At 45.6% G+C, this 26,176-nt stretch overlaps 1 protein-coding gene across 1 annotated transcript in view; it reads left to right on the top strand.

Moving 5' to 3' along the window:
* The window catches only part of LOC149451098 (guanine nucleotide-binding protein subunit alpha-14), a 175,515-nt gene that overhangs the window by 49,793 nt on the left and 99,546 nt on the right, over positions 1-26,176 (top strand). Inside the window, exon 2 of the mRNA XM_089691100.1 lies at positions 24,684-24,868. Coding sequence (XP_089547226.1) covers positions 24,684-24,868 — 185 coding nt within the window. The remainder of the gene's footprint in view (positions 1-24,683; positions 24,869-26,176) is intronic.

Here is a 26,176-nt window from a genome sequence, read left to right as displayed (position 1 = left end):
ATGGACCTTGCTTTGTGCACTGGTGCTCAGTCATGTTGAAACAGGAAGGGGCCATTCCCAAACTGTTCCCACAAAGTTGGGAGTATGAAATTGTCCAAAATGTCTTGGTATGCTGAGGCCTTAAGAGTTCCCTTCATGGGAACTAAGGGGCCAAGCCCAACCCCTGAAAAACAACCCCACAGCATAATCTCCTCTCCACCAAACTTTATACTTGGTACAATGCAGGCAGGCAAGTACCGTTCTCCTGGCAACTGCCAAACCCATACACGTCCATCAGATTGCCAGACAGAGAAGCGTGATTTGTCACTCTAGAGAACATGTCTCCACTGCTCTAGAGTCCAGTGGCAGCATGCTTTACACCATTGCATCCACAGCTTTGCACTTGGTGATGTAAGGCTTGAATGCAGCTGATTTGCTATGGAAACCCATTCCATGAAGCTCTTTACACACTCTTGTTGTGCTAATCTGAAAGCCACACGAAGTTTGGAGGTCTTTATCTATTGACTCTGCAGACAGTTGGCGACTTCTGCAAACTGTGCTCTTCAGCATGCTCTGGCCCTGCTCTGTCATTTTACATGGCCTTCCACTTCGTGGCTGAGTTGCTGTTGTTCCCAGTCGCTTTCACGTTGTTATAATACCACTAACAGTTGACCGTGGAATATTTAGCAGTAAGGAAATTTCACAGATGGACTTATTGCACAGGAGGCAACCTATCATGATATCACACTTGAATTCACTGAGCTCCTGAGAGCGACCCATTATTTGACAAATGTTTGCACAAGCAGTCTACGTGCCTAGGTGTTTGATTTTATACACCTGTGGATCACCTGAATCCAATGATTTGGAGAGGCATCCCAATACTTTTGGCAATATAGTGTATGTGCTTTAAAAAGGTAATTTATTTTGTGAAAAAATGTTCTTTGACAGTGTTGCTTGAATTTTTAGTAAAGAGTGAAGTTCATTTATTATGCAAAATGCATAAAAGATTGCCAAGACGTGTTTTGAAAATACAGTATATTCGATTTTTTTTTTTTTACTGAAAACCAAAATGTCTGGCTTTTGCCCTAAATGTTAGTGTAACTATTACACATTTTTTTTGTTTTGAGTATCGTGAAGAAGTTTTTGAAACTCCACAGTTTATTTGTATCTCTAAATCCAGCAAGCCCTATGTAACACAGAAGGAATTAAACCTGTTACATAATTCTAATCATGATTTAAAAATCTAGTCTAGATTAATTCCTAGAATTCAGTAGCCTTTAGCATTAAATTCATCAGCAAAGCAGAGAATACTGACAATTTAAATTTCATTCTGTATAAAAAGTCTTTATCAATTTGTTGCATATCTGTTGGTTTAATAGTGACACACTGTATGGGACTATTGAGAAGTAAAACTGATAACGATTCTTTGCACATCATAGGACATTTATATAATTACTTTGAACTATGGTTTGAGGTTTTATTTAAAAATGCAGAGGGCATTGTGGAGCCTGTGATGCATTATCTTCTTAGTATTGCAGGGAACACGCTGAGGGCCCTAAGGTGAAATTCATTGTTTCTACATGCCCAGTTCACAGCAGTGCTTTGCATTGGGGTGCCCTAAGGGAAAATGAAATATGCTGCATTTAAACACATCACCACACACTGCAAGGAGTTATTGCATGTCACAATACACTGCAGTTCACGTTAAAGGAAGAAAAATACCGTGTGCTGGCTCTTGTGACCAAAAAAAAAAAACATACATCAATGCAATGCATTGAAAATTGGATGACAACGCAGGTCAACTCGAATGCATTAAGTGTGTATCAGGCCACGATAACAAATCTGATTCAAATCCATTGTTTATTTATTTCAAGTACTTATACAGTTAGGTCCATATATATTTGGAATTTTCATGTTAGGCTCTGTATGCCACCAGAATAAATTAAAATTTAAACCATCCAAATGAATTTGAAGTGCACACTTTCGGCTTTAATTCAAGGGGTTGAACAAAATAACAAGTCCAAATTTTAGGAACAACCATTTTTATACACAGTCCATCCATTTTCAGGGGCTCAAATGTAATTGGATAAATAAATATAATCATAAATAAAATGTTCATTTTTAAAATTTTGTTGAGAATCCTTTACTGGCAATGACTGCCTGAAGTCTGGAACCCATGGACATTTCCTCCTTTCTGATGCTTTGCCAGGCTCTAACTGCAGCTGTCTTCAGTTGTTTGTTTGTGGGTCTTTCTGCCTTTAGTTTTGCCTTCAGCAAGTGAAATGCCTGCTCAATTGCGTTGAGATCAGGTGATTGACTCGGCCATTGCAGAATATTCCACTTCTTTTCCTTCAAAAGCTTCTGGGTTGCTTTTGCAGTGTGTTTTGGATCATTGTCCATCTGTACTGTGATGTGCCGTCCAATCAACCTTGCTGCATTTGGCTGAATCTGGGCTGACAGTATATCTCTAAATACTGCAGAAATCATCCAGCTGCTTCTGTCTTCTGTCACATCATCAATAAACACCAATGACCCAGTGCCACTGGAAGCCATGCATGCCCATGCCATCACACTGCATCCACCATGTTTTACAGATGACGTTGTGTGCTTTGGATCATGAGCTGTTCCAAGCCTTACCACACTTTTTTCTTCCCATCATTCTGGTACAGATTAATCTTAGTTTCATCTGTCCAAAGAATGCCTTTCCAGAACTGAGTCTAGTCTGGCTTTTCTATTCTTTAGGCTTATGAATGGTTTGCACCTTGTGATGAACCCTCTGTATTTGCTGTCATGAAGTCTTCTCCTGCTCACCTCCTGGAGAGTGTCCTTCACTTGTGTGGATGTTGTGAATGGGTTTTTCTTTACCATAGAGAGGATCCTGCGATCATCCACCCCTGTTATCCTCCATGGACGTCCATGCCTTTTTATGTTGCTGAGGTCACCAGTGCGTTCTTCTTTCCTCATAATGTACCAAACTGTTGATTTGGCCATTCCTAATGTTGCTGCTCTCTGATGGATTTGTTTAATTTTTGAAGCCTTACAATGGCCTGTTTCACTTGCACGGACAGCTCCTTTGAACACATGATGTAGGTTCACAGCAATAGATTCCAAATGCAAATACCACACTTAGAATCAACTCCAGACCTTTTACCTGCCTAATTGATGAAGAAATAATGGAGCAGCCCACACCTGGCCATGAAACCGCTTTTGATTCAATTGTCCAATTAGTTTTTGTCCCTTGAAAAAGATGTGATGGCTACTCTTAAGAGCTGTAATTCCTAAACCCTTCCTCTAATTTGGATGTACATACCCTCAAATTAAACCTGAGTGTGTACTTTCATCCCATTATATAACTATGCTTGAATATGTTTTGGTAAATGCTTGAAAAAAGCTAAAATTGTGCCTGTGTCCAAATATATATGGACCTAACTGTATACTGTAAAAGCAAGTCCACTTAATATCTGCCCATCCATAGGGATGTATTTTGATATCTGTTTTGATCCATGTAATCGTGGGTCAGAAAGTGAACAGACGAACCACCCGTGTGAAAGAGCCCTAACTCAGACCTGTATTTCTAATGGGCAAAGGCCCTACATTTTGGAACATTATTTCTTCAACACTATGCACCCAACAACCCAACCAGAAATGGATAAAAATCTTTTTACTGATTTTACTACTGCCTTTCCTTTCTTACCCGGTGAACCTCAGTCTGTAAAGTCAAAGGCTCCATGCACACTAGCGGTTTTTTAAACTTCTAGACGCTAAATAGTGTTATTCTATGTGTCCATGTACGCTACTTAAGGCTATTAGAATTTTTTGAGCTTCAGAGTCTAGGAGCAGAAAAAATATTATTTTTGCTGAGTTTTTTGGAGCATTTTTCCAGCAGAAAAAACCCCCCACTAAATTCTCTTAAACACTACTAAAACACTCCTAACGGCTATTTTTTTTCTAGTTTTTTTTCTCTCCTCTACATGTACTGTAAAAACGCTAATAAAACACTAACACTCCTAAATGCTACTAAAACCATCCAGCGTTTTTTGAGCTAAAAAACAAAACAACTAACTGTGCATGGCATTGGCACATCTCTAGAGAGGAAATATTATATTTTGGCTTTGGCTTGCATGTTGTAGCTTTGAACCAGAGATAGAGTTCGGTGTTTACAGACAGCTGCTAGTAAATGGTTCTGTCAAATACACAATAGAATTTTGGCATCAATTTAGCGGCATAGTGACAATCTGCAGGTGGAGTTGTAAAGTGTACATGTGGATAAATAAACATTTCATCAGATTTAAAAGCTTTGTTCAAATTTTTTGGGTATATGGAAAAAGATGTTTATGGAATATGATGTGCCTTGGCTACATCATTCTGACACATTAATGACTGGTATGTGCAGGCCTAATTGAAAGGCTTTTCAGGTTGGCACAAAATTGACTTACTGTATAAGTTTGCATCTTCTATGAAAAAAATCTGAAAGGGGTGACAAGATGATCACACAATGTCTTCCTACACCACAGTAGCTCTAATTTACCTCTTACCATACTTAACTGTCCATTTTCTTCTCAAAACCACTGCCTGTGTACTTTTATGGCTTTTTATAATACTCCGATTGATATTTTGTTGACGGGTCGATGCTAAAGCACATACTCAACCCCCACCCCATACTGGGGGCCCTTCCTCTGTCACTAAATACTATGGAAATTTACTTCTCAAGTCATGGGTGTTAAAGCAGAATTTATCCTAGCAGGCCAAATTTTGACATACTCTATGTTGACAAAGTATTGGGATGCCTGCACGGACATGAACTTTAGTGGCATCCCAGTCTTAGTCCGTAGGGTTCATTATTAAGTTTTGGCCAACAGATATCAAAATACATCCCTATGGATGGGCAGATATTAAGTGGACTTGCTTTTACAGTTTACAGTTAGGTCCATATATATTTGGACACAGGCACAATTTTAGCTTTTTTCAAGCATTTACCAAAACATATTCAAGCATAGTTATATAATGGGATGCAAGACTTGGATGTAGAGGCTCGGCCATGGAAACCCATTCTATGCAGCTTTTTATGCACTGTTGTGCTAATCTGAAGGCCACACGAAGTTTGGAGGTCTTTAGCTATTGACTCTGCAGACAGTTGGTGACTTCTGCACATTTTGCACTTCAGCATGCGCTGACCTTGCTCTATCATTTTTCGTGGCCTACCACTTCATGGTTGAGTTACTGTTGTTCCCAGTTGCTTACACTTTGTTATACTACCACTAACCGTTGACTGTGGAATATTTAGTAGCAAGGAAATCTCACGGATGGACTTTTTGCACAAGAGGCAACCTATCACGGTACCACTCTTGAATTCACTGAGCTCTTGATAGCAACCAGTTCTTTGACAAATTATGGTAGAAGCAGTCTGCATGCCTGGGTGCTTGATTTTATACACAGGAAGTTATTGGATCACCTAAATCCAATGATTTGGACGGGTGTCCCAATACTTTTGGAAATATAGTGTATTTGTCAGGGCAACCTCTATTCATATACATCAGCTGGTACAAGTGCAGAGCTAATCGCTGAAAACCCATCATCATATGATGGTGGAGAGGGGAATTTCCACTTAAGGAGTATTTCCCTTCTAGCATAGTTTGATTCATAAAGTAATGCTTTTTTTTCATGCTTTTGAACAGGAAGGGCTTTACAAATTCCAAGCAATAAAAGAAGGGGATCAAGTGATACAGATAAATGAAGTGGTTTGCACAGTGTAGTCGCAATTTGTCTCTAATAAGTTAAAACTAGAAGACAACTCCGTACAATATTCTAAAAGTTTCCTGTGTCAATGTGGCATTTTTTACATAATGATGAAAGGGTTGGGTTGATGTGATGCAACCTCTGAGGTATATAATAGATTCTATGTAAGAAAAAAAATGTAATTGGACAAATTTGTCCTTTGCAGAAAGGGTAGGGATATCAGTCTTCCACTTTTTGGAATAGGAGGGCCATAATAAGATGACTGTAAATTAAGGAAAGGGGTTTAATAAGGTCAGCAGTTCCCAACAGGGACTCTAAAGGATATTGTTGAAGGGCAGCTGCCTGAGGAAATTGGGCCCTAATAATATGCTTAAGTTGGAGAAATCTAAAGAAATGCCGCTTAGGAAGGCTGCATTCCTCGTTCAGTGAGTCAGAGCTAAGTGTCTGAATACCTACTATGCTCCAAACAACAGCATCAGGAATACTGTTAAGCTGAGGGAGCATAGGGTTGTCCCAGAGGGGGGGCATTAGTTGACCAGAGTCCAAGGGCACCCAACTATTTACTGTTACCCAAGCTCTGTGTTCTCATTGGTTTTGGTTACAGCTGAAGTAAATCTAGGTCTTCTGTATGCCAAAGATTGGAGTGATTGAGGGGACTTGACTATGGTTACCTCCAGGTCTAGAGCAGGGTTCCCATTAGGGAGGGTGAACCACCAGTATAAGGTGACTAACAACCAGGCCAGATAGAAATAAAAGTTGGGTAGAGCTAGCCCAGCTGCATCTTTAGGAAGTTGCAACAGTGCAAGAGCTATGCTTGGGGGTTTGACTGCCCATAGGAAGGATGAGAGAATAACATCTATCATGCATAAAATTCAATGGGAAATCCTAACTGGAGATGGTCTTCCTGAAGACGTAATAAATCAGTTTATCCTACCACTGAAAGAGGAACAGCAGACCAAGACCCACAACAGTATAATTTGTCTGTATATGCAGTAAAGCATGCTTATTATACACACTGTGGAGCCTAAGGGGTTAATAATCTGCATTGTGTAAAAAGGCTGTTTGATCCTGTCTTCTCTGATCCTTCCGTTCTTTAACTGTCCCCAATCCATCTGGCCATAGTACAGATCTCTGAGTCACTGTGCACATGCTCGGTTTAGTGTGTAATGCTAGAGTTTTTTTTTTCTTCTTTGGGAGGGTGCATGTGATCAGCACAGGGCCAAACAGCACTGTCCAGACAGAGGCTCAGGGGGTTATGCAGCCTCATAGGACAGTCAGAGCAGAATGAAAACTCCTCCTACAAGCTTTAACCAGTGCTGAGCTGGACACTAATAGAACTCACAAGACTTCTATATACTACTGATGAGAAAAGTTGTATATAGCAGTTTGTTTTTACTAAAATAATTGCATTACTATGTTCTGTGTACTGTGGAAGACCAGATATAGTGTGTGCAGGGTCCTGGGTTTAGTAACAGTTGAATAGTCAGTGGAGTAACATTTTGATCCAGGAATGACTTAAAGTCCAGGGAGATGTGGATACTTAAAACTGTTGAATCCATTGTAGAGAGTGTGAGATGCTATCTGAAATGCAAGGGTGTCTATAGGAAAAAGAATATTCTTGGATCAGTTTATTCTTAAACCCTTGTAATATCCAAAATTATTAAAGGACTGCAGGGTGGAATCCAAAGAGGACTATGGATCATTAAGATACAGCAGCGTATCATCTGTGTGTAGATATATCTTGTCCTCCAGCACCCCTGCCCGCAGACCACAAAAATATGGAGTAGCACTAATTGGGGGTTGCTAGGGACTCCATTGCCAAGACAAAGAGGCCTGGAGATGGGGCAGTCCTGTCTTGTGCCCCTATGGAGAGCAAAGGGGGTAGACAGGAGATTGGCAAAAACCCTGGTTTTAGGGGCAGAATACAGCAGCTTGCCCAACTGGATACATTTAGATGTAACTGCATCTTTAGTATTTCAAAGAATTACAAATTTCTAATAGGATTAAATAGAGATTGCAGTGTCAATCTTCTCCATTGGGGGTGTCGCTTATTTGTGCTTCAGTATGCATTTAATCCCATAGAGATGGGTAATAAACTCTCAAAAGGACAGAGGTCCTATTCATATTTGTGTGTTTACCCACATCATCACATGCACACAGGTTAGCCATTGTTTGAAACTATGCTTGTTCACATCTGTGTGATGTGTTGACATGCATTATATATTTCATGTTGCATCAACACATTATATGGCCCAAGGTCAATAATGCCAGTGCATGATTGTTGATATTGCAGCTAAAAATGCATGAAATGAAACATGAAATATACGTACAGCCTTAATGGAGATTGTGGTATGCATGAGCAGCTCTGATGTAGTAGATTCTGTCAAGTGGCTGTGTGGCGCCAAGGAGGTTGCATAGCTGAAAGCTTGGTGGACTGGATATAGGTTAGCATACAGTGCCTTGAAAAAGTATTCATACCCCTTGAAATTTTCCACTTTGTCATGTTACAACCAAAAATGTAAATGTATTTATTGGGATTTTATGTGATAGTCCAACACAAAGTGGCACATAATTGTGACATGGAAGGAAATTGATAAGTGGTTTACAAATAAATATATGAAAAGTGTGGCATTCATTTGTATTCAGCCCCCGAGTCAATACTTTGCAGAACCACCTTTCGCTGCAATTACAGCTGCAAGTCTTTTTGGGTATGTCTCTACCAGCTTTGCACATCTAGAGAGTGAAATATTTCCCCATTTTTCTTTGCTAAATAGCTCAAGCTCTGTCAGATTGGATGAAGAGTGTCTGTGAACAGAAATTTTGACGTCTTGCCACAGATTCTCAATTGGATTTAGATCTGGACTTTGACTGGGCCATTCTAACACATGAATATGCTTTGATCTATACTATTCCATTGTAGCTCTGGTTGTATGTTTAGGGTCGTTGTCCTGCTGGAAGGTGATCCTCCACCCCAGTCAAGTCTTTTGCAGACTCTTAACAGGGTTTCTTTTAAGATTGCCCTGTATTTGGCTCTATCCATCTTCCCATCAACTCTGACCAGTTTCCCTGTCCCTGCTGAAGAAAAGCATCCCCACAACATGATGCTGCCACCACCATGTTTCACGGTGGGGATGGTGTGTTCAGAGTGATGTGCAGTGTTAGTTTTCCGCCACACAGTGTTTTGCTTTTAGGCCAAAAATTTCAATTTTGTTCTCATCTGACCAGAGCACCTTCTTCCACATATTTGCTGTGTCCCCCTACTTGATTTCTCACAAACTGCAAACAGGACTTCTTATGGCTTTCTTTCAACAATGGCTTTCTTCTTGCCACTCTTCTATAAAAGCCAGATTTGTGGAGTTCACAACTAATAGCTGTGCTGTAGACAGATTCTCTCACCTGAGCTGTGGGTCTCTGCAGCTCCTCCAGTTGCCATAGGCCTCTTGGCTGCTTCTGTGAATAACGCTCTCCTTGCCCGGCCTGTCAGTTTATGTGGACGTCCATGTCTTGGTGCCATACTCTTTCTGTTTTCAGATGATGAATTGAACAGTACTCCGTGAGATGTTCAAAGCTTGGGATATTTTTTTTTATAACCTAACCCTAGTTTAAACATCTCCTCCACAATTTTATCCCTGACCTGTCTGGTGTGTTCCTTGGCCTTCATGATGCTGTTTGTTCACTAATGTTCTCCAGCAAACTTTTGAGGTCTTCACAGAACAGCTGTATTTATACTGAGATTAAATTATACACAGGTGGACTCTACTAATTAGGTGACTTCTGAAGGCAATTGGTTCCACTAGATTTTAGTTAAGGGTATCAGAGTAAAGGGGGCCGAATACAAATGCAATTGCCACACTTTTCAGATATTTATGTGTAAAAAAATTTTAAAACCATTTATCATTTTCCTTCCACTTCACAATTATGTGCCACACCAGTATAGTGTACGAAGGAGGTTTGCTGCTAGAATTATCGCTCTCATTCTGGCGTGTGCGGTGATATGTGACATGAGTATCGCAATCGACGGTTTCATGCGTAGGAGCCCCAGCATGCACTTTTACATTTGTACATGCGTATATGTGAGAGTGGGGGCCTCAAAATTTTTTTTGGGGGGATGGTATGTGCTTGGGTTTAACTTTTCATTTTTTACAATAAAAAAAAAAACAACTTTTTTTGCACTTTTTTTTTTCATCACATAGGGGACAAATTTTTGGTGACAGGTTCTCTTTGAGACATCCAAGGTCTAAAAGACCCGGCATTTCTCCCCTCTGCTCCACTGAATGTAATGTGGGGCACATTGCACCATATTGCATTCTTTCCCGGGGATTGTATTGCAATCTCTCATTGGGGACCCGGAGGTGACATCGTAATGTCATTTCCAGGTCAGCACAAGAAGCGGAGTGGAGGAGAGTGGACTCCCTCCCCTCTAGCCGACGGCGAGCCAAGCCCGCAGATGGGCAAGTGGAGCAGGGCAAACCTCACGGCGAGGTGGCGTGGAGAGGCTGGCACTGTGTGAAAGCAATTGATGGCAGCGCTAAAGGAGGAAAAAACTACCTGCCCGGTGCCCAGAACTACATGTCCCGGGCGTCAGGCAATTGGAATCCAACATCCCTGTACTCTATATTAGGTGGGGTTATCACAATGGTATGAGTGATTGACATATATTATTATGTGTAAAGCTGGCCATACATGGATCGAAATGTACCCCGTTCATCAGGGACCGACCAAATTTCTATTCATGTATACCCGCCCTGGTTATACACAAGTCAGTTTATCAGTCAGCTTGTGTACGACCAGCCTGTTGGGTTTTTCCTAAACAATTAGTGCTGCTGGCAACATTAATCACTGGCAGGGAAGGGTCCCTGCTGGCAGAATACAATAGTGCTGTGGGAGGCATTTCCCCCATCAAAACTGACTGTGTTGATGGGGGGAATCTATCAACTTCTCTCCTTCCACCCATGGTGGAAGGAAAGAACGTTTCATAATACTTGGCAGGGGTCTCCAAACTTTCTAATCAAAGGGCCAATTTACTCTCTTTCAGACTTTCGGGGGGCCAGACTGTGACCACTGTGAGCAGAAAATGCTTTTGCATCAATGGGAGTAAACAATGCTTCATCTTTTATATAAGTGAGCAACAGTACGAATTGTTGGTATCGGTGGAAGGAATAGTGCCCCATCTTTGGTGTCAGTGGGAGGAATGGTGCCCCATTGTTGGTGACAGCAGGGGGAATAGTACCTATATTTTTAGTGTCAGTAGGAGGAATAGTGCCCCATTGTTGGTGTCAGTGGAAGGAATTATGCCCCAACATTGGTGTCTGTGGTAGGAACAGTGCCAATTGTTGATATTGATGAAGGAATAGTGCCCTATCATTGGTGTCTCTGGAAGGAATGGTGCCCCATTGTTGGTGTCAATCTGAGAATACGGTCTTGTTTTGGGGAGCAAAATGCCCCAAGTGCGGCATAAAGGCAAGCAAAAGGCTGCAGCTTTGAGACTACTGATCTATGGCCTGCCTTAGTTACCCAAGCTCAACTTATCACAGCAGGCACATTAGACTGGTGTTTTTTTGTTCCTTTTGTGGACCTTTCACTCCTAGTTTGCAGCCCTTTAGCTGGTTTATTAATTTAAATTGGATGAAGTAATAAAGGTTGCACACCCTTGCATAATTTTTCAGCTGATTACCTGAATTTATTTTATGGGATAAAATATATTTTGCAGTTATTACTATCATGCTGTTTATCAATATTCTTCACTCTTTTTCTGGAGTTATGTTGGTGTGGCCCTACATAGTCATAACATGCCCTTTTGAAGGCTTTTTTGGCCCAATGCATTGAGTTTGAAATGCAGGTATGTATTTGATGTAGAGAACAATTATTTTAATTTATCACAGATATTTATATAGCGCAGATAAGTTAAGCAGCTTTACTTATATTGTGCATTCACATCAGTCCCTGCCCTGATGGAGTTTACCATCTAAGGTCCCTAGACTTCACAAGCATGCATATACATATTAGGGCTAATTTAGATAAGAGCCCATTAACCTATCGGCAAAAACAAAGAGCACCTGCAAGAAGCACAGGGAAAACATGCAAACATCAGGCAGGTAGTGTTTTTTTTCCCTTGTTGTCCAATTGTACTATTGCATACTATAATTGAACTGTCTTCCCATACAAGATGTGCTTTTATGCTTTTGGTAGAATGTTTTAAATATTTTTCACGGGTACGATGTTTCTTGAAAGGCTACTTTGCAAGACCTGTCAAAACTGCACATTAAGGTTGCGAATTAATAAAAAATTTTATTCCTGCTCTAACTGCAACTGACAACTGCCTCCTGTTGTCCCCGGTAACCACTGCTTCCACTCCTCTCTCAATCGCTAAGCAGCTTTGCATGCCTGAAATTATCTGCATTGTTAGATTTTTTTCTGGTTTCTTTGTAACTATTGTGTATACTTGCCTGTATGAAGTGACCTTAGCCTCACAGTGCATTAGCTGAGATCAAACACCTTGCCTTATCTTGTGTCCATCCTGCTTGCAATTTATTAAGGGCAAAACGCATCCCCCATGTGTCATTTATTAGCTCTTAATTGGAGGATTGCCTACCTCCTCCATCCAAGTATAAATTTAGTACAGTCCGGGGGACAGGCTGGCATTCCTTGTGCAAAGTACGCATTAGGGATCTAAGTACATTGCACTTTCAACACGGCACTTTAAGGCAAGTACAAACAATAGTGCTCCACCTCAAGTAGATTGCATGTGCTCTTCCCTCTTACCGCTTTCTGGTCTTCTTTCCTTTATCTCTCTTCTCTCTAGCATGCTCTTGCTAACTCTTTGTTGCTATAATGCCCTCTCTTCTCAAACTCTCTCTTGTTTACCCTCCTCCCCACTACACAACTTGTACATATCGCCCTCATTTCTGCCCTCTCAATATCACTGCACTTATCTCCTGCTCTCTCTTGGTCCACAAAATGTCACCGCTACAAAAGCACTGTGGCATTTGCCCTCAAATAAATCTCACTCCCTCTTCACCTCCCTCACCTTCCTATTAACTTCTGGAGACATTGCCCCAAACCCTGGCCCTCCACCATCAAACTCCAACCCACAGAAGCAGCAGCCTCCCCTCTCTGACCGCAACCCTCACTCTCTCATCTCAATTCCCCTGCTTCCACGCACCAACCCCTCCCTCCTTTGTGCCCTCTGGAATGCCCGCTCAGCCTCTAACAAACTCTCTACTATCAATGACCTCTTCCTCTCCCACTCCCTCAACCTTCTTGCTATTACTGAAACCTGGCTCCAGGATTCCAACTCTGTCTCCTCAGCTGCACTCTTCCATGGCGGCCTCCTCTGGACTCACTCGCCCAGACCCAGCGGCCAAAAATGGGGCGGAGTCGGACTTCTTCTTTCCTCACAAAGCACGTTCAAGGTTCTTCCTGCCCCTCTGTCTCTGTCCCTCCGCTCTTTTGAAGTGCACTGTATTCGTCTCTTTTCTCCTGTTTGTCTGAGGATCGCTGTCATCTACCGGCCCCCGGGCCCAGTTTCACGCTTTCTTGATGGCTTTTCAGCATGGCTACCGTACTTTCTCTCCTCTGAGGTGCCTGCCATCATCCTCGGTGACTTTAACATCCCAGTCAATGTTCACACCCCTGCCACCTCTCAACTACTCAACCTAACTTCCTCTTTTAACTTAACACAATGGTCACAATCCACCACCCACTCCAATGGCAATACCCTTGACCTTGTATTCACCCACCTATGTACTCCCTGTAACCTCTCTAACAACTTTTTTCTCTCTCTGGTCACAACTTTATTAGCTTCACACTCTCCCTGCTTCCTACCTCCCATGCCTCCAACCAGCAAACCAATACCTGCAGAAACCTCCATCACCTCAGCCCTGACCTTCTCCACTCCGTTACTAAGCGCCTCTATGATGAAATTGCAACCCTGTCCTGCCCAGAGCTGGCCACATCTGCCTACAACTATCTATCATCCTCCCTGGACACTCTTGCTCCTCTTTCTACATGCAGAACCAGGCCTCTCCTGTCACAACCCTGGTAAACAGATGACACCAGAAGTCTCAAGAGACGCTGTCAGGGATCTCCTCGATCCCCGCCGCGATGGGCTCGGCGCAGGCGCACTGCTCCACCCAGTACGCGGGCACTAGGTCCGGGCCGGCCGCGGCGTTCGAGTTCGCGCATGCGCAGTAGAAGCCGCGGCCGCCCGCTGGGCACCAATGGCAGCGCAGGGCGGGATATTTAAAGGTCCCTGAGCTGTCATTTCGTTGCCTTCTGGTCTTACCTGCTTCCTGTGTTCCTGTACCTGTGCCTAGTAAGTTATTGACCCGGATTGCCTTTGACCTTGCTGATTTCTCCTGCCCAGACCCTTGCTTGCCTGACCTCTCTCCCTGGATGCCCCTTATTAGATCTGACCTCCTGCTGCTGACCTGGCGTGTGACCCGACGATTCTCTGCCTGCTCCCTTGTACCTTACCGTCCTCTACAATACCGACTCGGCCTGTCTGATTACGCACTTGCTCAGCCATCCATCCATCCATCCATCCCATCGGGGTCACCCGACCTCCTCACATCTGGCTCTCCCTGGTTGGAGCCCCTGGCAAACCCCACTACCACTGACAGGTGTGCTCAGTAGAGGCGACCTGGTCTCGGGGTACTACAAGTCCATCCCCACCATCAGGGGCCCTGGTGAACAAGTACCCTGGGGCTTAGACTCCGCGCTCTGGGCACGCCTGACCAGTGGAGTGCTAGTGGTGCCGCTCGGCGGTCCCTCACAGTACCAGAAGGCCATGACTGAGCCTCGAGGAGGACTCTCCCCGTTGGACGAGGTTTGCAGGCACCTGGCTACCCTGACGCAAGCTGTAAACACATTACAGGACAGATGTCTGCAGATCGAGAATCGGTTTCAGGCCTGCACCATATCTGTTCCTGTTTCACAGGCCCCGGCTCCTGCACCACCGGTCGCAGCAGTCCATGAGCCGGCTCCTGGGCCTCCCACATCACTCCCTATGGCGGAACCCCGAGTACCCTTACCCGAGCGCTTCCATGGGGATCGCACACGCTTTCGGTCATTCCGTGACTCCTGTCTGCTCTATTTTGAACTGCAGCCACGGACCTTTTTGACGGAATCAGTGAAAGTGGGGTTTGTTGTCTCCCTGTTGCAGGGTGAACCCCAAGACTGGGCCCACCGACTAAGGGGAAACAATGACCCTCACCTGGTTACGGTCGACAGCTTCTTTAACGCTATGGCCATCTTATATGATGACCCACAACGGGCTGCCTCGGCCGAGGCCACATTATACGCACTCCGACAAGGTCGGCGGGCGGCTGAGGAATACGCCTCTGACTTTAGGCGCTGGATGGGTGACACTCGTTGGAACGAGTTCGCACTTTTGCACCAGTTTCGTATGGGCCTATCAGAGGCTCTGAAAGACGAGCTCGCTCGGGTGGAGGTGCCCGAGACATTAGAGGACCTGATTGCACTCACCATCAAAATTGACCGTAGACTACGGGAGCGCAGATTGGAGAGGTCTGGTCAGGGTCGCGGAAATCCCTGGGGGTCATTTCAGGGATCCAGTCAACATGCTAGGCCAAGCACCCAGAACCTGCCGTTTGAAGATGCTCCCGAACCCATGCAGCTAGGCCTGGCTCGGCCTAAACTATCGCCTGAGGAACGCCAGCGCAGACGCTCCCAGAATCTGTGCCTGTACTGCGGCGAAGCTGGTCACATGGTGTGTTCCTGCCCGCAGAAACTGAGTAAGTTCACCTCATCTTCTTTATCTGTTGGCAATATGAACCCGTCCCAGTACTTAGTTGTTCCCCTCTCCTTTCAGCTTTCAGAAAGGACCGTGGAGGTGACGGCCATAGTTGATTCGGGGGCATGCAGCTGTTTTGTGGATATCAATTTTGCTCACCAGCAGGGTATTCCCCTCCGCCCAAAGGAGAAGGGGTTTCACATCTTTTTGGCTGATGGTTCCCGGATAAAGTCAGGGGTGGTTAACCAGGAGACCCCTTCCATTGTGACTTCCATTGCCGGTCAGCACCGGGAACTCCTCCGCCTGGATGCTATTGCATCACCCCTTTTCCCAGTAATTCTGGGGCTCCCTTGGTTGCGGGCCCATAACCCCCAAATTGACTGGGAGACTGGGGTTGTCTCGTTCCCTTCCCCATATTGTCGGGAACTGTGTCGAACTTCGGGCCCGGAGGTCCCCCAGGTCCTCCTGTGCTCTGAAGGGGATGACAGCCTAAAACAAGTGATTCCTGCAGCCTACCATGAGTTTCTTGATGTGTTCAGTGAACGGGGAGCAGATGCTCTACCCCCCACCGCCCATATGACTGTCCTATTGATCTGTTGCCCGGTTCGGAAATTCCGTTCGGGCGAATTTTTCCCCTTTCTGAGCTAGAATTAGGGGCCCTGAAGGACTATATTGAGGATAGCCTCCGAAAGGGATTCATCCGTCCCTCCACTTCTCCAGCAGGTGCAGGGATCTTCTTTGTAGAAAAGAAGGACAAGACTTTGAGGCCATGCATTGACTATCGGGAGCTGAATAGGGTCACCATTAAAAATCGTTACCCATTACCACTGGTACCTGAATTATTCCAGAGCCTAAAAGCTGCAGTAGTGTTTACCAAGTTGGACTTAAGGGGAGCCTACAATTTGGTTCGCATAAGGGAGGGGGATGAGTGGAAGACGGCCTTCCGCACCCGTTTCGGCCATTTTGAGTACCTGGTCATGCCTTTCGGGTTGTGCAATGCGCCAGCCACCTTCCAACACTTTGTGAACGACATCTTTAGGGACTTCCTGGACATCTTTGTCATCGTCTACTTAGACGACATTTTGATTTTTTCATCCTCCCTGGGGGAGCACAGGGTACATGTATCAAAGGTGTTGGGGCGGTTGCGGCAGCACGGGTTGTACGCTAAAGCAGAGAAATGCTGCTTTGAACAGGCTAGCGTTACATTTCTGGGTCTGATCATCTCCACCACGGGGGTCGCAATGGACCCTCAGAAGGTCTCAGCGATCCTAGATTGGCCTGAACCCACGGACAGGAAAAGTGTCCAACGTTTTATTGGGTTCGCAAATTTTTACCGGAAGTTCATCAAGAACTTCTCGGGTCTGGTCTCCCCCATCACTCAGTTAACCAAGCTTGGGACGCGATTCAGATGGACGCCCGAGGCACAGGAAGCCTTTGAAGCACTAAAAAGGTTATTTACCTCGGCACCCATTCTGGGTCATCCCGACGCCTCCCTGCCCTACATCTTAGAAGTAGATGCATCTGAAAACGCGGTTGGCTCCATCCTTTCCCAGCGGAAGGGCGCCAAGGAATTACTTCACCCAGTAGCATTCTTTTCACTGAAACTTACCCCTGCGGAGAGGAACTACGACATTGGGGATCGCGAGCTACTGGCTATCAAAACCGCTTTAGAAGAATGGAGGTACCTGCTGGAAGGTGCCTCCCACCCCATCCTGATATTCACGGACCACAAGAACCTGGAATATCTGAGGACGGCCAAACGTCTACGCCCACGACAAGCAAGATGGGCATTGTTTTTCTCGAGGTTCCAGTTCCACATCACATACAGGCCCGGCTCGAAAAACACGAAGCCTGACGCATTGTCACGCATGTACGAGGACACCAAGGAGATTCCAGTGCCCGACACTATTCTTCCTGCAGGAAATTTCTTGGCCCTTCAGACAAACCTTCACTCCGAGATCCTGAGAGCGTCCACAACAATGTCCACCTCCGATGGGGCCCCCCTCCAGGACAAGGAGGGACTCCTATGGAGGGAGGACCGGATTGTGGTGCCGGAGGATGCCCGAACCTTAGTCTTGGGACATTGCCATGACCATCCACTGGCAGGACATTTTGGGCCGGTCAAGACCCTGGAACTTCTCCGACGTTCCTTCTGGTGGCCGGACATGGCCAAGGATTGTAAGAACTACGTGGGCTCCTGTGCCATCTGCCAGCGGAACAAGCCTTCAAGGAATAAGGCGTGGGGCCTGCTACGTCCATTGCCCATCCCTGAACGACCCTGGCAGAAAATCTCCATGGACTTCATAGTCGAGCTTCCACCTTCACTGAACCACACAGCAATTCTCATGGTCGTGGACCGCTTGTCCAAGATGGCCCATTTCATCCCCTTACGGAAAACCCCATCAGCAGCCAAGACGGCGCAAGTCTTCATTCGAGAGATCGTTAGACTGCATGGGGTTCCCGAAGACATCGTCTCGGACCGTGGGGTGCAGTTTACCTCGCGGTTTTGGAGGGCATTGTGCAAAGCCCTGGATATCAAGCTGTCCCTTTCCTCGGCATTTCACCCTCAGACCAATGGCCAGACCGAAAGGACCAATCAGACCCTGGAGCAATACCTTCGATGCTACACATCATTCTCTCAGGACGACTGGGTGCCACTCCTCCCTTTGGCAGAATTCGCGTACAACAACGCTTGCCATTCAGCAACTGGGCAGTCCCCGTTCTTCGCCAACTATGGGTTTCATCCTGTCTTCCTCCCGGACTTGGTCCCGGAATGCCCGATTCCAGCGACACAGGATGCACTGACCTTCTTCACCTCCAACAATAAGAAACTACAGGAAGCCATCCGTCAAGCCCAAGAGGACTACAAGAGGGCTTTTAATAGGAAGCGAAGAGGGGATCTGGTATTGCAACCCAGAGAGAAGGTTTGGCTGGCTACGTCAAACTTGAGGTTGCTCTGCCCGTCAAAGAAGTTGGGACCTAAGTTTATAGGCCCTTTTTGCATCAAACGGATGGTCAATGAGGTGGCCTATGAACTTGTTCTCCCTGAGACACTCAAGATCCACCCTGTCTTCCACGTGTCCCTGTTGAAACCAGTAGTCCCTGATGCCTTCCCGGAACGGGTATCCAGGCCCCCGGAGGCCGTAACGGTTGAAGAGGAAGACGAATTCGAGGTGGAGGCAATCCTGAAGTGCCGACGAAGGGGGGGCCAGACCCAATTTCTCATCAAGTGGAAGGGCTACGGCCCTGAGGACAATTCGTGGGAGCCAGCCCATAATGTCCATGCACCTAGGCTTGTCCGGGGGTTTCTTCGTGATCACCCATGGTGGAGAGATCGGGTGGGCATCCGGAGGTTGCCCGTAGGGGGGGGGCAATGTCAGGGATCTCCTCGATCCCTGCCGCGATGGGCTCGGCGCAGGCGCACTGCTCCACCCAGTACGCGGGCACTAGGTCCGGGCCGGCCGCGGCGTTCGAGTTCGCGCATGCGCAGTAGAAGCCGCGGCCGCCCGCTGGGCACCAATGGCAGCGCAGGGCGGGATATTTAAAGGTCCCTGAGCTGTCATTTCGTTGCCTTCTGGTCTTACCTGCTTCCTGTGTTCCTGTACCTGTGCCTAGTAAGTTATTGACCCGGATTGCCTTTGACCTTGCTGATTTCTCCTGCCCAGACCCTTGCTTGCCTGACCTCTCTCCCTGGATGCCCCTTATTAGATCTGACCTCCTGCTGCTGACCTGGCGTGTGACCCGACGATTCTCTGCCTGCTCCCTTGTACCTTACCGTCCTCTACAATACCGACTCGGCCTGTCTGACTACGCACTTGCTCAGCCATCCATCCATCCCATCGGGGTCACCCGACCTCCTCACATCTGGCTCTCCCTGGTTGGAGCCCCTGGCGAACCCCACTACCACTGACAGGTGTGCTCAGTAGAGGCGACCTGGTCTCGGGGTACTACAAGTCCATCCCCACCATCAGGGGCCCTGGTGAACAAGTACCCTGGGGCTTAGACTCCGCGCTCTGGGCACGCCTGACCAGTGGAGTGCTAGTGGTGCCGCTCGGCGGTCCCTCACAGACGCAGCCGCACTCTTGAGCGAGCATGGCGTAAAAATAAATCCCTGAAAAACTTTACCCTCTACAAATCCGCTCTTCTCAAATACAACTCCAGCCTCCACGCTGCTAAGCACACCTACTATAACACTCTCATCCAGACCCTCTCATCCAATCCTCGTCAACTCTTCTCTACCCTTAATTCCTTACTCCACCCCCCACTGCCTCCACCCACCAACTTACTTACTGCACAGGAGATTGCCAGTTCAAGAAGAAGATCGACACAATTCGTGATGAGATTTCCAGTGTCAAGCTTCCTCCTCTAACCAACATACCAGGCCCAACACCAAACTCTACACTCTCCTCCTTCGACCCTGTTACCACCAAGGAAGTTACCGAACTCCTTTCCGAGGCCCACTTCACCACCTGTCCCCTGACTACTGTTGCAGCCTCCTTCCTGCTCTATCCTAAACTCTCTAACCCACATCTTCAACCTCTCACTCTCCATGGACACCTTTCCCTCCCCACTCAAACATGCACTGGTTACCTCCATTCTCAAAAAACCCTCGCTGGACCCCACCTGTTTGAACAACTTAAGACCCATCTCCCTGCACCCGTTTGCCTCCAAGCTTCTCGAGCGCCTTGTTCACAACCGTATGAACTGCTACCTTACCGACAACAACCTTCTTGATCCCCGACAGTCTGGCTTCCGCAGACAACATTCCACAGAACCTGCCCTACTAAAACTCACTAATGACTTAATAACTGCTAAAACCAACGGCCATTACTCCATACTCATACTCCTTGACCTTTCCGCTGCCTTTGACACAGTCGACCACCCGCTCCTCCTCAGTAAACTCCACTCCATCGGCCTCTGTGACTCTGCTCTATCCTTGTTCTCCTCTTATCTTTCTCAGTGCACTTTCAGTGTCACATACAACTCCTCCTCCTCCGCTCCTCTTCCCCTTTCTTTTGGTGTTCCCCAAGGTTCTGTTCTTGGGCCCCTCCTTTTCTCTCTCTATACCTCCTCCCTGGGCCAACTGATAACCTCCCATGGCTTCCAATACCACCTCTATGCTGATGACACCCAGATCTATCTCCACTCCCCAGCTCACCCCCTCAATCTCCTCACGTATCACAAATCTACTAAGCGACATATCAGCATGGATGTCACATCATTACCTTAAATTAAATCTTTCAAAAACTTAGCTTGTAATATTTCCTCCTCCCCGATCCCCCACTCATGACTTTACCATTAAAAGCAACAGCACTACCATTGGTCCTTCCCCTCATGACAGGGTGCTAGGTGTAATCCTAGACTCTGACCTCTCCTTTGGGCCCCACATCCAATCACTGGCTAAATCCTGCCACCTCAACCTCCAGAACATTTCCAAAATCCGCCCCTTCCTGACCAATGACACCACAAAACAACTTATCCATGCCTTGGTTATATCCTGCCTGGATTACTGCAACTCCCTCCTCACTGGTCTACCGTTACACAGGCTATCCCCCCTTCAGTCTATTATGAATGCTGCTGCTAGACTCACACCTTACCAACCGATCAGTGACTGCTGCCCCTCTCTGCCAATCCCTCCACTGGCTTCCACTAACCCAACATATAAAATTCAAAATACTAACCACAGCTTAAAAAGTCATCCACAATACTGCCCCTAGCTATATCACCAACCTCATCCACAGATACCACCCAAATCACACACTCCACTCCTCCCATGATATCCTCCTCTCTAGCTCCCTCATCACCTCCTCCCACGCTCGCCTCCAGGACTTCTCCAGAGCCTACCCCATCCTCTGGAACTCCCTACCACAGCATGTCTGGTCAGCCCCCACCGTGTCTGCCTTTAAGCGATCTTTGAAAACTCACTTCTTCAGGGAAGCCTACCCCACCTCCACCTAAGAACTGTACTTGAATAACCTCCGCCAGATCATCCCCCGCAGCTATCCTTTTGTATCACCTCCCCCCTCCTTTAGATTGTAAGCTCCATGAGCAGGGCCCTCCTATTCCTTCTGTACTGAAATGTATTGTAATTGTACTGTCTCCCTTATATTGTAAAGCGCTGTGCAAACTGTTGGCGCAATATAAATCCTGTATAATAAATATATATATATATATATCTACTCGCACACTAAATTGCCAAAAGTATTGGGACGCCTACCTTTACACGCACATGAACTGTAATGGCATCCCAGTCTTAGTCCGTAGGGTTCAATATTGAGTTGGCCAACCCTTTGCTGCTATGTTGCTTCAGAAAGCTTGCTATAAGCTCCCATCAGCCTACAGTGTATGCTACCAGATTACCATAAGTAATACTCAAATCTTTGTCATAGAGAAGTATCACCAAAGCTTGTTTAGTCATACTTTTCATGTGGGTCACAGCAGCACACTTACTTTTGCAATCATGCGATCCAGAGTCAGCCGACACAGAGCTACTCTGGGATCTGGAAGGATCCCAACAATGTCGGGATCCTCCCAGTTGCCTGACCAGCAGCTGGCTCAGCCTTTGACCATGCCATTGAGACCCCGAAGCCAGCTGCTCCTGTCTCCCCAGCCTGGTGCTTCAGTGAGCACTGGAGGAGCAGAGCACAGAACAGTGATAGACACACACACACACACACACACACACACACACGACAAAAGTCTTTACATGCACATAAACTTTAATGGCGTCCTAGTCCGTAGGGTTCAATATTGAATTGGCCCACCCTTTGCAGCTATAACAGCTTCAACTCTTCTGGGAAGGCTGTCCACAAGGTTTAGGGGTGTGTCTATGGGAATGTTTGACCATTCTTCCAGAAGCGCATTTGTGACGTCAGGTACTAATGTCGGACGAGAAGGCCTGGCTTGCAGTCTCCGCCCTAATTCATCCTAAAGGTGTTCTGTCAGGTTGAAGTCAGGACTGTCAAGTCCCTCCACCCCAAACTCACTCATCCATGTCTTTATGGACCTTGCTTTGTGCACCGTTGCGCAGTCATGTTGGAACAGGAAGGGGTCATCCCCAAACTGTTCCCACAAAATTGGAAGCATGAAATTGTCCACAATGTCTTGGTATGCTGATGCCTTAAGAGTTCCCTTCACTGGAACTAAGGGGCCAAGCCCAAACCCCTGAAAAACCACACACTATAATCCCCCTTCCGGCAAACTTTACACTTGGCACAATGCAGTCAGGCAAGTACCGCTCTCCTGGCAACTGCCAAACGCAGACACGTCCACCGGATTGCCAGATAGAAAAGCGTGATTGGTCACTCCAGAGAACACATCTCCACTGCTCTAGAGTCCAGTGGTGGAGTGCTTTACACCACTACATCCGACGCTTTGCATTGCAATTGGTGATGTAAGGCTTGGATTCAGCTGCTTGGCCATGGAAACCCATTCCATGAAGCGCTCTACACGCTGTTCTGCTAATCTGAAGGCCACACGAAGTTTGGAGGTATTTAGCTCTTGACTCTGCAGACAGTTGGCGACTTCTGCGCACTGTGCGCTTCAGTATGCACTGACCCCGCTCAGTCATTTTATATTGTCTACCACTTAATGGCTGTTGTTCCCACCCTTGAATTCAATGAGCTGCTGAGAGAGACCCATTTTTTTACAAATGTTTGTAGAAGCAGTCTGCATGCCTAGGTGCTTGATTCTATACACCTGTGGCCATGGAGGTGATTGGAAAACCTGAATCCAATGATTTGTAGGGGTATACCAATACTTTTGGCAATATTGTGTGTGCGTGTGTGTGTGTGTAAGTAGACACACACCTTCCTAAAACTTGTAAAAATTTTTGGCCTGAATTGGTCTAAAGCATATAACATGGAATTCTTACAAAAGATTATGGAATATGTGTTATACTGTTAATTCTCACTTAGAGTGATTCTAAAGGTTTTTAAACTACCAAGCATGTCATGCAGGGTGGATTTGATTTAAATCACTAGTGAAAAGGCTTGATTTTAAATCATAATTTTTAAAGGGCAACTGTCATCTCTGTCCCGCAGTGGCTTTTCCTCTGACCAACTGTTGACTCACCGACAGTCCCATTCACTTTAATGGGACGGCTGGTGATGCGGCAGTGACACAACAAGGTGAGGGATGTGGCGGCAGCAGGTGAGTGGATGCCTGCTAACAGGCGCTGCCATGATGGATCTAAAATGACAGGTGCTCTTTAAATGTAAGGACTCTGACTCATTCTTGCTGGTAGTTCGAATCCTTAATATTTGCAAACCAAATGAAGGTTTCCTTTTTAGAATACAAGCTGTCAGGTTAGTAAATCAGCGATATCAGAACTGATTTTAGGTTAATAGGTTAATCACACATAGCTGAAGAACTACTCAAATGTTTTTTCTCATGGTTACTGTGAAATTGTGTGAATGCACCAATGCAGTGCATGTTATCTCAGCTTGCAGAGCTTGGATTCATTGAATGCGTTTACAAAAAATATAAATATTGCAGAATATAGCCTCATGCTACATAAAGCTCCATTTCGTGCTAAATAAACTAAATTATTAATGTATCTTAAATAGAAAATTATCTTTAGATAAATGTTTACTCCAAAAGCATTTTATTAAAATAAATTTGATTAAAAAAAATCTGATTTAAATATTTATTTTTAAATCACCTATTTTTTTATCCACCTTGATGTCATGCCTACCTGTTCTGTGTAATTTTTGCAATTGTGGTTTCTGTAATTGGTTTTGCACAGAGCAGCCCGATCCTCCATGGGCACTCCTGGCTCCCCCCCCCCCCCCACACCTTCTGCGTGCCCCCATAGCAAGCTTCTTGCTATTGAGGCAATCATGGGGGCTCGATCTTGAGCCATGCTCTGGACACACAGGACACAGCTTGACCCCGCCCCCTGCTTTCTCATCACAGGCTGTGATTGACCACATCAGAAGCCAATGGCTCCCGTTGCTGCCTCCATATCCAGTGAGGAGAGAAAACAGTGCTGCTGCTCTTGGCCACAGCACTGGATCGAGATTGGACTCGGGTAAATATTTAGGGGGGGTTGCAGGGGAGCAGAACACAAAAGGTTTTTTGTTTTTTTTTTACCTTAAATACAGAGAATGCTTTAAGGTTAAAAACCTGCCTTTAGAACCACTTTACTTGTAAGTACACACAGGGAAAGTAAAGCAACAAGTCTTTATTTATTTACTTTTGTTATTATTTCCAGGTACTGGTGAGAGTGGAAAAAGTACCTTCATTAAGCAGATGAGAATTATTCATGGCTCTGGTTACACAGATGAAGACCGGAAAGGATTCACAAAGCTGGTTTACCAAAACATATTCACTGCTATGCAGTCAATGATTCGGGCAATGGACACACTGAGGATACAGTACTCCTCCGAGCAAAACATGGTAAGATCATCCTCCATTTAAATATTACAAAATTGTCACCTTGCTGGAGAAGCTCTTGAAACCTGGTAGCTAAATTCTTGGGTTCAGGTAGTTAATTTGTATACAAAGTGATAGAGCTGATACCAAATTTGTATTGTAAGCTTACATGTAAGTCACTAGGTGTTGTTTGACTACTTTTATATTAAAGTGAAGCTAAAGTTCCTCTGTAACAAACTGCAAGCAGGCAGGCTTTTTATTGCAGAAGAGAGACATGCAATCTCTCTTCTGAAATCATATGCAGCTACCTGCCTGCTCGCTGTCTTCCTTGATGATGTAAACTGAGCTGCCACTGTCCCTGTGTGCTGAAATGATGGCCTCCTGTGCATGATGTGCAGGAGTGATATCATCCCACATTGGCCAATGAAAATATCAGAAGACCAACACACAGGTTATGATGCCTGCGAGGGATGGGAACAGTTGGAGGAAAGGTGAGTATAACATCCTTTTAGTTTTGCTTTAAGCTCTGCTGCAGTTTCCCCAGCCAACCTTATTGTATAAAATAAACTAAAGTTAGACTTGTACAGAAGGTTTCTACTTGATTCTGTTTAGAGTACTTGGTAAAGAACTTTTACTTATCTGATTACTCCTGCAGACTCCTATGTGCTACTAGACTGGTTCCCACAGCCTTTTCTCCCCATGCTCTGGCAGTCTTAGGTCCTCTAACATCATCAGAACTGATGCAGAGATTATAGCCCTGCACTGGATGTAGGGACACTGAGGAACAGTCCACCCCAGTTTTTTAGGGGACTGGAGGATAAGTAAAGGTGCCCTCAAGTCCCCTAGATATAAGCAAACAACCCTTTATGGTGTGGGCATAGTTCCACTGCATAGAAGAGTTTTTAGATTTCCTGAAATCTGGTTTTAAAGAATAACTGTATTGATAATGCAGTAATACAATAAATGTTGCCTCTGCACACAGCAATTCAATGGAACTGTTTGCTTTCTGGCCACTGGGAGCTGCACAGCCTCTACATAGAAAGTATCCCTGACCGGACTATACTACCTAGAAGGCTCTCTGTTCATTTTACTGTTTTTCAGAACAGGTATATATACTGTATATATGTTGTGACTTTTACAACAAGCTACATATGAAACAAAATATATTGAAATCAGAAGTATACCTTTCCATAGCTTTTTGGCTGGCCTTTGTTTTATATAGCAGTTCTAAGCAGAAAATAGGATGTCCTTTCATTAGGGCACAAAGGTCTGTGAAAGCTTTCAACCATGCTTAGGAAGTTGAAGTGTCTGGGATTTGGCCAGCCTAAAAAC

The sequence above is a fragment of the Staurois parvus genome, unplaced genomic scaffold (genome assembly GCF_062004578.1).
Source record: "Staurois parvus isolate SC_StPar_1 unplaced genomic scaffold, SC_StPar_1.0 ptg000549l, whole genome shotgun sequence".
In the NCBI taxonomy this organism is placed as follows: domain Eukaryota; kingdom Metazoa; phylum Chordata; class Amphibia; order Anura; family Ranidae; genus Staurois; species Staurois parvus.
The sequence above is the reverse complement of the archived record's forward strand: the minus strand, read 5'-3'. Positions and strand labels throughout refer to the sequence as shown.